The sequence below is a fragment of the Triticum urartu genome, chromosome 7A (genome assembly GCF_056163025.1).
Source record: "Triticum urartu cultivar PI428250 chromosome 7A, HENAU_Tu73, whole genome shotgun sequence".
Classification (NCBI taxonomy): Eukaryota; Viridiplantae; Streptophyta; class Magnoliopsida; order Poales; family Poaceae; genus Triticum; species Triticum urartu.
In genome coordinates, this window is record NC_141879.1 from 704,891,820 (window position 1) to 704,904,394 (window position 12,575).

General features: G+C 44.2%; 1 protein-coding gene across 1 annotated transcript; it reads left to right on the top strand.

Moving 5' to 3' along the window:
- Positions 1-7,418: 7,418 nt before the first annotated feature.
- Positions 7,419-11,051, top strand: LOC147961831 (uncharacterized). The gene is made up of 5 exons (XM_087533961.1): positions 7,419-7,547; positions 9,105-9,292; positions 9,356-9,434; positions 9,654-9,795; positions 10,261-11,051. The coding sequence occupies exons 1-5, from the start codon at positions 7,419-7,421 to the stop codon at positions 11,049-11,051; spliced, it is 1,329 nt and encodes a 442-aa protein (XP_087390087.1).
- Positions 11,052-12,575: the final 1,524 nt, after the last annotated feature.

Below are 12,575 nucleotides of genomic sequence, written 5' to 3' on the forward strand. Positions count from 1 at the left end.
AGGACTGGAGTAATCATCTCGGAATTGGAATGTACGCTTTGATGAGATGATCAAAGATTTTGGGTTTATACAAAGTTTATGAGAAACTTGTATTTCCAAAGAAGTGAGTGGGAGCACTATAGATTTTTGATGAGTATATGTTGTTCACATATTGTTGATCAGAAATGATGTAGAATTTCTGGAAAGCATGCAGGGTTATTTGAAAAGTGTTTTTCAATGGAAAACCTGGATTAAGCTACTTGAACATTGAGCATCGAGATCTATAAGGATATATCAAAACCGCTTAATAGTACTTTCAAACGAACACATGCCATGACAAAATTTTGAAGGAGTCCAAAAATAGACCGGCAAAGAAGGAGTTCTTGGCTGTGCTATAAGGTATGAGTATTGAGTAAAAATCAAGACCTGACCACGGCAGAATAGAGAGAAAGGACGAAGGTCGTCCCCTATGCTTTAGACGTAGGCTCTAAAGTATGCAATGTTGTGTACCGCACCTGAAGTGTGCTAAGCCATGAGTCAGTCAAGGGGTACAAGTGTGATCAAGGAATGGATCATAGGACAAGGGTCAAGGTTATCCTTAGTAACTAGTGGACTAAGGAATTTTCTCGATTATGGAGGTGGTAAAAGAGTTCGTCGTAAAGGGTTACGTCGATGCAAACTTTAACACTAATCCGGATGACTATGAGTAGTAAATCGGATTCGTATAGTAGAACAGTAATTTGGAATAGCTCCAAGTAGCGCGTGGTAGCTGCATCTCCAAGATGACATAGAGATTTGTAAAGCACACATGGATCTGAAAGGTTCAGACTCATTGACTAATAAACCTCTCCCACAAGCAAGATATGAACAAACCCCATGGGTGTTGGATTCATTGCAATCACATAGCGATGTGAACTAGATTATTGACTCTAGTGCAAGTGGGAGACTGTTTGAGATATGCCCCAAAGGCAACAATAAATTTCTTATTATTATTTTTCCTTGTTCATGATAATCGTTTATTATCCGTGCTAGAATTGTATTGATAGGAAACTCAGATACATGTGTGGATACATAGACAACACCATGTCCCAAGTAAGCCTCTAGTTGACTAGCTCGTTGATCAATAGATGGTTACGGTTTCCTGACCATGGACATTGGATGTCACTGATAACGGGATCACATCATTAGGAGAATGATGTGATGGACAAGACCCGATCCTAAGCCTATCACAAGATCGTGTAGTTCGTATGCTAAAGCTTTTCTAATGTCAAGTATCATTTCCTTAGACCATGAGATTGTGCAACTCCCGGATACCGTAGGAATGCTTTGGGTGTACCAAACGTCACAACATAACTGGGTGGCTATAAAGGTGCACTGCGGGTATCTCCGAAAGTGTCTGTTGGGTTGGCACGAATCGAGACTGGGATTTGTCACTCCGTGTAACGGAGAGGTATCTCTGGGCCCACTCGGTACGACATCATCATAATGTGCAAATGTGACCAAGGAGTTGATCACGGGATGATGTGTTAAGAAACGAGTAAAGAGACTTGCCGTTAACGAGATTGAACGAGGTATTGGGATACCGATGATCGAATATCGGGCAAGTATCGTACCGATAGACAAAGGGAATTGTATACGAGATTGATTGAATCCTTGACATCGTGGTTCATCCGATGAGATCATCGTGGAGCATGTGGGAGCCAACATGGGTATCCAGATCCCGCTGTTGGTTATTGACCGGAGAGTTGTCTCGACCATGTCTGCATGACTCCCGAGCCCGTAGGGTCTACACACTTAAGGTTCGATGACGCTAGGGTTATATGTAAAGTATGTACGTGGTTACCGAATGTTTTTCGGAGTCCCGGATGAGATCCTGGACATCACGAGGAGTTCCGGAATGGTCCGGAGGTAAAGATTTATATATGGGAAGTCCCGTTTTGGTCACCGGAAAAGATTTATATATGGTCCCTTCCCCTCGTTGCTAGATTACTCCATAGAATGATCTTGGTGATGCGTAGAAAATTTTAAATTTCTGCTATGATCCCCAACAATTCCACACCATGCGGAAAATCCTTAGATCTTGCCACAAGAAACCACGCAAGCATGGCTGGCGCTCCCAGTTCTTCCTCCCGCCCCCACAGTCCTCAAAAAGGCGATTGGGAGAGCTGTTCTGTATCCCATGCCCAGTTGACCAAGCTCCAGGTGCAGGGGTATCTCCCCCTACGGATCTAGTCCCCGTTCGGGTGGGATTAACTTCTTTTACCGATGAAGCCCTGGCAGAAAATTTCCCTAATCCCTCAGAGGGGAGAGAGTGTGCTTGGTTTCCTTTCTATTAAGAGGCATTGGGTTTCCAATTGACCCCTTCCTCCGATGACTCCTGGAGTACTATGGCCTCCAACTGCACAACTTCACGCCGGGCTCCATTCTGCACATCGCAGGCTTCGTCGCTCTTTGCGAGTTGTTCCTAGGCTGCGAGGCCCATTTTGAGTTATGGAGGAAGCTTTTCTGCCTCGTCCCTCGCTCCCAAAAGGGATCCATATTCGAGGTGGGTGGTGCCGAAGTATGGCGCATAGCTGGGACAGGATACCTATCCGGCAGTCCGAAGAAGGCATCCGAAGAGTGGCCATCGGAGTGGTTTTATATTGAAGACGTCATTCTCCCGGACCCAATCCAACAAGGCCTACCCGAATTTTCCAACACTCCATCAAAAAAGCGCCACAGCTGGCGCCCCCGGAGCCTCGAGGAGGAAGATAGCGTGGAGGTTAAGAAGTTAATGGACAAGATAAAGATACTCGCCCAATCCAGACTGTCCATAATCGTGGTCAGGGAAATTTCCATAACGCAAGGTGTTCAGCCACTCCAATCCAGAGGACTCCCGTGGTGGAACTACAACGGGGAGTGAGGGAGTCCTGGATTAGGAGGTCTCCGGACAGACGGACTATCTCCATTGGCCGGACTGTTAGACTATGAAGATACAAGATTGAAGACTTCGTCTCGTGTCCGGATGGGACTCTACTTGGCGTGGAAGGCAAGCTAGGCAATACGTATATCGATATCTCCTCCTTTGTAACCGACCTTGTGTAACCCTAACCCTTTCCGGTGTCTATATAAACCGAAGGGTTTTAGTCCGTAGGACAACAATCACAACTTACAATCATACCATAGGCTAGCTTCTAGGGCTTATCCTCTCTGATCTCGTGGTAGATCTACTCTTCTAACACACATATCATCAATATTAATCAAGCAGGACGTAGGGTTTTACCTCCATCAAGAGGGCCCGAACCTGGGTAAAACTTCGTGCCCCTTGCCTCCTGTTACCATCCGGCCTAGACGCACAGTTCGGGACCCCCTACCCGAGATCCGCCGGTTTTGACACCGACATTGGTGCTTTCATTGAAAGTTCCTCCGTGTCGTCGCCGTTAGGCTTGATGGCTCCTACTATCATCGATAGCGATGCGGTCCAGGGTGAGACTCTTCTCCCTGGACATATCTTCATATTCGGTGGCTTTGCACTGCAGGCTAATTCGCTTGGCCATCTGGTGCAGATTGAAAGCTACGCCCCTGGCCATTAGGTCAGATTTGGAAGTTTGAATTACACGGCCGACATCCGTGGGGACTTGATCTTTGACGGATTCGAGCCATAGCCGGGCGTGCCGCACTGTCGCGATGGGTATGACCTATCTCTGCCACCGAACAGTACCCCAAAAGCCGCGCCCGCATCAGCTCCGACCCTTAGTTCGGAGCCAACTATGCCAATCGAGGATCGGTGGTTAGACACCGCCTAAGGAGTTGCAGTCTCAACGGCGATCGAGCCGAACACCAGCATAAATCTCCGTGCAGCCCGTGACTCCAAGGTGCCGGACTCTCTTCCGGACCCCGAACCATCCGGGCCCCTGCCAATAGAATCCGATTGGGCGCAGATCATGAAATTCACCGCCGCGGATACCTTTCAGCACTCGCCCTTCGGCGACATTCTGAATTCACTAAGGTCTCTCTCTCTCTTTGTCAGGAGAGCCCTGGCCGTATCATGGCCAACAAGATTGGGATGTGGACGACGAAGAAATTCGACGCCCACCCACCACCCACTTAATAGCCACTTTCGATGATTCAACCGACATTCTCGACTTCGACTCTGAAGACATCGACGGTATGGACAACGATGCGGGAGGCGAAGAGGAACCACCGCCCACAGGGCGCTGGACGTCCACTTCATCGTACGACGTATACATGGTGGATACACCAAAAGAAGACGACGAGGAACGGAAGGACGCACCGAAGGCTTATTCCCTCGAGAAGCAGTCAAAACGGCGGTGCAAGCGCCGCCCCAAATCACGCCTCGCCAGAAATAACGATAACACAGACCCAGCGTTGGAGCAGGGCGAACCACTGCCGGACCACGGCAATACGGAGAATCAAACCGAACAAACCAATTCGGTCAAAGATAATAGTCCGGACGACACAACGCCGGACAGGCACCCGAAGCAGCAGAATGCCCGTCAAAGGCTTGTTGCCACCGCGAGGAGTCTGAAAAAGCAGCAGCAAAGGCTCAAGGCTGTGCAGGACACACTCCAAATCAGATGGAGTAAAGTTCTCAACACAGCAGTGAAGTACGGCGACAATCGCCCCACCAAGAGCTACCCAAAGCGGAAGTTGCTACCTGAATTTGATGAGGAGGCCTCAGACCTCTCACAACCAAAAATCAAAACATCCACCTGGCCGGATAGACGACCTCACGGCCAACATAGAGTGGCAACCAATGCCACCCACAAGATAATACGCGATTCACCCGAGGGCTTGCACCAAAAGGGCTCGCAACATTTTGCTTGTTTGTCGCCGACATCTTCTTACTCTTTTCCAATGTCTTGTGGGCCACAAATGCGGGCCAGTGATCTCTGATCTTCTCATATCTGCCCTTGAATTATGGTGTCTCTTTTTTATCGACAAACTTATTCAGCTCGTTCTTCCACCTCCTGAATAGGTCTGCCATCCTCTTAAGAGCAAAAGACTTGATTAATTGCTCTTTAATTGGCTTCTTCGGATCATCCTCTGATGGTAGGGTGAAATTTGACTTTAGCTCAGTCCAAAGATCATTTTTCTGCATATCATTGACATAAGACACCTCGGGGTCTTCTGTAGCCGGCTTTAACCATTGCTAGATGCTGATCGGGATCTTGTCCCTTACCAGAACCCAGCACTGAGCAACAAATGCGTTCTTTGTATGGATGGGTTCAATCGGTTGGCCGACGGGCGCGATTGCTATGATCTCAAACCTTTCGTCCGAGCTCAACTTTTTGTTCGGGCCTCGTCTCTTTACCGAAGTTGTGCTCGATCCGAAGGGCTAGACAAAAGAACAAAGAATTAATTAATATGTGTACATACCAAAACAATGAATGCATCAATTAGCTAGTTAGCACAGGCTTAACTAATATATATACCTGGTCGGATGCGGTTCGGTCACCAGAGCCGTCATCACGGTCTCCTTCTTGAACCGGCATTGGGTCACCGGAGCCGTCCTCACGGTCTCCTTCTTGCACCGGCATTGGGTCACCGGAGCCATCATAATCATAGCCAGCTGCTTCTAGACCATCGGTGTCGTTGAGAAACAACGAGCAGACAGCATCACTTCCCCGTGCGAATATGTCCTCCAACAACTCTTCTTGTACTTCGTCTCGGGCGGTGTCCATAGTTTCTACAAATATTACAACATGGCAATTATCGGGAGAAGTTATGTCCCCCCACGTGTTGAAGTTATTGGGAGGGGGTATATCGACCCCTCCCCCCCGTGTTGAAGTTATCGGGAGTTTATATCGACAAGACATACGTACATGGGAAAATAATATTATCGGGGAGGGGGTATATCGACCCCCCCCTCATGTTGAAGTTATCGGGAGGGGGTATATCGACCCCCCCCCCCACGTGTCGAAGAAAAAAAAGAAGAAGAAAAAAGAGGAGAAGAAGAAAGGAACAGAGGAGAAGAAGAAAAAATAATATATTCTATTTTTTCTTCTTCTCCTCTGTTCCTTTCTTCTTCTCCTCTTTTTTCTTCTTCTTTTTTTTCTTCGACACGTGGGGTGTATATTCTATTTTTTCTTCTCCTCCTCTATTCCTTTCTTCTTCTCCTTTTTTCTTCGACACGTGGGGGGGGGGGTCGATATACCCCCTCCCCGATAATCTATGTTTTGCATAATCTATCTTTTGCATATAGGGTCACACTATTCGTCACCCTGGGTGAGGAATAGTTATTCTTCACCCCCTCTATTTTACCATCAATGCGCCGTAATTTTACGTTCCGTAAGTTTTGTCTTATTTCCGACGCAAAAAGGGACCGTAAGAAAATATATAATCGCCGTAACAAATATTTTGTGTTATGTAAAATTACAAAAGTAAAAACATAGTCTAAAATACACATAAACTGCAAATTTTCTTGTCTTATTACCTATATTTTTTTATTTTCTTATGTCAAATTTTACGTACTGAATCAATAAAATTGTTACTATTTAAATTCCAAACATAATTTAATTATGAAATGATCGTAAGAGTACCTTGGATGAAAAATAACTTATTCTGCACCCTGGGTGATGAATACTAACACTATACATATATATATATATATATATGTATATATATATATAGACACACACACACACATAGAGAACATATATACGTGTGGCTTGTGGGACGTGGATATAGTGTCCGACACCGACGACCACATGTATCTCACACCGACGATACTTGATATTTAGGGTTTCCTCTACCGCTCGGCGACCCTCGTTCCTGATAAAAAAAAGAGGAAGAAGGAGAAAAAAAGAGGAGAAGAAAGAATAGAGAAGAAGAAAAAAAAGGAGAAAAAAGAATAGAGGAGAAGAACTCCTCTATTCTTTCTTCTCCTATAAAAAAAGAGGAGAAGAAAGAATAGAGGGGAACAACTCCTCTATTCTTTCTTCTCTTTTTTTTCTTCTTACTCTTCTTTTTTTATCCTCTTCTTCCTCTCATGTTCGACGACCCTCGACCCCTCGGCGACCCTAGACCCCCTCTCGACCCTCGACCCCTCGGCGACCATCGACCCCCTCTCGACCCTCGACCCCTCGGCGACCCTCGACCCCCTCTCGACCCCTCGGCGACCCTCGACCCCCTCTCGACCCCTTGACGATCCTAGAACTTTTTTTCTCCCCGATAACATTTTTTTATCCGAGAGAGTTAGTGTTCCTGAGTGAATCGGAGGGGGACATTGGTCATATCGGATTCATCATATTTTCTACGAATGTTCTATATACATACATCCATTGATATCATTCCATACATACATAGACATCTACATTATATATGAACAAAAAATATCAAAATTTACATATACATACACACATACATACATACACATGACCCCCCTCATTCATCATATCAAATTCATCCTATCAATATTTTGCAAGGGGAAGGAAGGAATGGGGGAGGATGGGGCGGTAGCTACCTCTCCCGGCAGGATTGGGGAGGAGACGCGGGCGGCCGGCGTCGGGGGCGACGGCGACGAGGATGGGCTCAGGGTCGGCGATGGCGACGGTGGGGCGCGCTCGGTGACGACGGCGAGGCAAGGCGCGGTCGGGGGCTGCGGACGGGCTCGGGGGCGCAGGGGGTGCGGCAGGGCACGCTCGGGGGCGGCGGCCGGTTACGGCGTGGGCGTGGGCTCGGGGGCGGGGCAGGGGCAACGGCGTGGGCGGCGACGGCGAGGCAGCCTGGCGGCGATGAGCTCGGCGGCGTCGGGGGGAAATGGGCGATGTAAACTGAAACCGCTAAGTGGTGGGTATATATACATGAAGCATTGGTCTCGGTTCGTGGCACGAACCGGTACCAACAGGGCCGGTCCTGGGGAGGGGCGAACGGGGCAGCCGCCCCGGGCCCCCAAAAGCCAGGGGCCCCCTCCCAGGTATACGTACGTTAGGTATACGTACAGGTCTTCGATAGAAAAAATCTCTCACCGCCTCGCTCAGCGCCTCAGCCTCGCGTGCTAGCCTAGGAAAAAAATCCCAATACGCTGTTGGGCCTGGCCCATGTTTGCACGTACGTGGTCAGGAGAGATCGCAGAGGAAAGGAATCGTTGGGTTGATTTCCTGCAACTTAGGAATTAGGATTGATCGTTCCCTGCCCTTTTCCTATTCCGTTGTTCCTCACGAACGAACGACGCGACTCACGCGAGTAGCCGAGTACGTGACGATTGGAGCAGCAGGATCTCTTCGAGTTCGACCTTGGCTGCGGCTGCAGTAGGTATGTTTGGGCGCACCCTCTTCCCTCGCATGATCTTCATCCAATTTTGTTCTTTCTAATCCTGGTTCCCAATTTCTCGATCGATCGGACAGATTAACAGGGATTCGTTTTTAGGGCGCTCGAATCATTGCGCCCACGTTGCCAGATTAGATTACAGAGAGAAGGTACTATACCGTATACCATGCCCTAGCAGATTCTTATTATATTAGATGATCTTCTATACTTAATGTAATATTTTAGTTAGCTTTGCGTTAATTTTAAAGTGAATTGTTCCTTTCACTTTCAGCAGGGTCATGTCGAGTACGGGTAGAAAGTATCCATCCGGAAGTCAAAAAAGAAAGAAGAAGAAGGAGGCAGATGAGGAGAAAGAAGAATTGAGCGGATCTCTTTTTAAATATTATAAGAGCGATACGAGCACGCCAAGAAATCCAGACGAGTTGGCGATAGTTCTTGCGAGTGACTGAACTAATGGCAACTCAGAAGATGATGGCGATACGCCTACAGAAGGCAATGCCGATGTCAAGATGGATGATACCAATGTTAGTGATCATGAGCCCATATTTAATTCATCTGCGGCTGAATCTAGTAGTGTTGATGAGGAACCAGTTAGTGTGGATATTTATGATCCAAGGAATAGGGGTAATCTTGATAACAAAGCGAGGGACATATTAGTGGAAAAGGGGCCTAAAAGGGAAGAAGAAAACACTAAATATCCTTTGGATGAAAATTTAAGACATTTTTCGTATAGCCATTACTCAAGAAAGATGAGCAATGGAGAGATGCGTGATAGGAAATGGTTAGTGTTTTCAAAACACACAAAGAAAGTGTTCTGTTTTTGCTGTAAGCTTTTCAATTCTGATAAATGCAAGAGTGCAATGGGGAATGATGGGTTTTGTGATTGGAGGCATATTAATGAGAGACTGAAAGAGCACGAAGCTAGTGTCGACCATATTACCAACATGAACTCATGGAATGAATTGAGAGTTAGACTGAGCAAGCATGAAACAATTGACAAAGATTTACAGCAACAAATCACAAAGCAGAAAGAACGCATAAGGCAAGTTTTGTTAAGAATTGTTGCCATTGTGAAATTTCTTGGTAAGCGCAATTTGGCTTTTAGAGGATCCAGTGAGCAACTTTATGATGATTGTAATGGAAATTTTTTAGCTTGTGTGGAGATGGTTGCAGAGTTTGATTTGGTAATGCAAGATCATCTTAGGCGTATTCAAGATAAAGAGATCCATCACCATTATCTTAGCCATAAAATTCAAAACGAGTTGATTTCTCTTATGGCTAGTGACATTACAAATTCTATTCTCAAGATTGTCAAAGTGGCCAAATATTTCTTTGTTATCCTAGATTGTACCCCGGATGTGAGTCATCAAGAACAAATGAGTTTGTTGGTTCAATGTGTTCAGATATCTGATGGAAAAATACAAATTGTGGAGTACTTCCTTGCTTTTTTGGTAGTGGAGGACACATCTGGTTTGGGAATTTTCAAGGTTTTGGTTGATTCTATGAAGTCCTTCGGTCTTAATATTGATGATATTAGGGGCCAAGGTTATGACAATGGATCCAACATGAAAGGAAAATACAAGGGGGTGCAAAGTCGGTTGCTTGAGGTAAATCCAAGAGCTTTGTATATGCCATGTGCTTGCCACAGTCTTAATCTTACCCTTTGTGATATGGCTAAATCTTGTGGTAGAGCTGTTTCTTTTTTTGGAATTGTGCAACGAATATATGTATTATTCAGTGGTTCTACGAAAAGATGGAAAGTTTTTGTTAGCCATGTGACAGATTTGACTGTGAAATCGTTGAGCAATACTCGTTGGGAGAGTCGTATCAAAAGTGTTAAAGCAATTAGATTTCAAGCTCCTAACATAAGATCAGCTTTACTTGAGTTAAGTGAAGATAGTTGTACCAAACCCAAGGATAGGAGTGATGCAAAAAATTTGTTTGATGTGCTTGGCAGCTATGAGTTCATACTTGGCATGGTCATTTGGCATGACATTCTATTTGCTGTAGATTCAGTAAGCAGGAAGCTGCAATCACCATCCATGTGCATTGAGACTGCCTTAAAGCAAATAGATGGTATGAGGACTTATTTTGACACTTATAGAGAGGAAGGGTTTGATTCTAGTGTGATCATTGCCAAAGAAATCACAGCTGAAATGGGTGTAGAGCCATCATTTCCAGTAAAGCGTCGTGTTTCTAGGAAGAAACAATTTGATGAAGATGACAATGATGAAGCGATATTGGAAGCTGAGAAGGATTTTAAAGTCAATTATTTTTTGATTATGGTTGATAAGGCGGCCACTTCACTGAAAATTAGATTTGACGAACTTGAGTCATTCAAAAATATATTTGGATTTTTAATGAGTTCAACGGCCTTGAAGTCATTGGACCGTTCTGAACTTAAAGACAGTTGTACAAAATTTGAAAGTGCTTTCTCTTCAGGTGGTTCATCTGATGTTGATTTAAACGATCTGATTTCTGAGTTAATTGTTATGCAGTCAACTTTGCCCGATAGAACAATGTCCGCTATGGTGATTTTTGAGTTTGCAAGGGAAGCTGATTGTTATCCAAATATTGCTATTGCATATCGGATTTTCTTTACTATGCCTGTTACTGTGGCATCAGCTGAAAGAAGTTTTTCGAAGTTGAAATTGTTGAAGAACTACTTGAGATCTACAATGTTGCAAGAGAGGTTAAATGGCTTGGCAACTTTATGCATCGAGAAAAATTTGGTTCATGAAATTGACATTGATACTATCGTTAGTGATTTTGCATCTCAGAATGTTAGAAGAAAAATTTGAAGGTAATATGTAATACATTATTTGATATGCACAATCATTTTGGACGCACTTAATTATTTTCTTTGATACAAATTAGATGTATATATGATGGTAATTAATTAGGCATTTATATTAAGGGCCCCGAAGGGCCCCGGATTGTAGTTTCGCCACGGGCCCCCAAAATCTCAGGACCGGCCCTGGGTACCAATGCCACCTATGGTCCAGGTTCGTGCTACCAACTGGGACCAAAGGTCTCATTTCGGCGGGAAGCAGAGGCCATTGGTCCCGGTTCGTCGCACGAACCGGAACCATAGGTAGGCATTCATACCGGTTTGTGCCACGAACCGGTATGAATGCCCCCCTATGGTCCCGGTTCGTGATTCTAACCAGGACCAATGGCCTGCGCCGCGGTGCGGTGCGGTGGGATTTTTAGTCCCACCTCGCGAGCTGAAGAGCTCCCACACCTGTTTATAAGTCCTGCTCTGTGTTCCCTTTCGAACTCCTCTGAACTGTAGGCTTACGGGCCTATGGGAGACTGCAATGCCTATGGCATTTTTTTTGCTATTTATTTTTTCATTTCTACTTAGAACTAAATACTTATAGTTTTTAGTGATTTCTTTTTTTAGGTCACAAAAATTATAAACTTTCTGTTAGTGCCATTAGTTTTAAAATTTTAATAGTTTAAATTTGAATCACTAGTTTATGAATAACTTTATTATAAAAATTGATTTTTGAGTCATTCTTTTTCCTGCTATTTACTATTACTGTGTTTTATCATTATACTCAATTTGTAATTTTAGTTAGTCATAACAAATATTATAGGCATTTTTTTCTTTTTTCCTATTTATTTTTTCATTTCTACTTAGAACTAAATACTTATAGTTTTTTAGTGATTTCTTTTTTCTTTTAGGTCACAAAAATTATAAACTTTCTGTTAGTGCCATTAGTTTGACAATTTGAATAGTTTAAATTCGAATTTATTAAAATTTGTGTGAATCACAAGTTCGTGATTAACTTTACTAAAAAAATGAACATAGATGCACCAATAGAGAAAATTCAACCTAAATTCATAATCAATTTCTATGAATTTAGGTCAAATTCCCTGTATAGGGGCATCTATTTTCACTTTGGGAGGAGCTCAACAAGGCAGAGAGGGACGTGATTATAAACCGGTGCGGGCGCCCTTCGGTTGGCGAGGTGGGACCAAACTCCGAGCGCCACGAGGACCAACCCTTTAGTCCCGGTTTGTGGCACAAACCGGGACTAATGGTCATGGGCCAGGGGCGAGCCCTATTTTTTCCAGTTTTTTTGTTTTGTTTTCTGCATTATTTATTTTCTTTTGTTTTTTGCTTCATTTTTTAATTCTTTTTGCTTTTAGTTTTAGAAAAATTATAAACTTTCTGTTAGTGCCATTAGTTTTCAAATTTGAAAACACTTTTTTAGTTTTTTAGTTTTTTTTTGTTGCTTTATTTATTTTATTTTGTTTCTACTTACAACAAAATACTTATTGTTGCTATTTTTATTTTATTTTTTTACTTTTTTAGT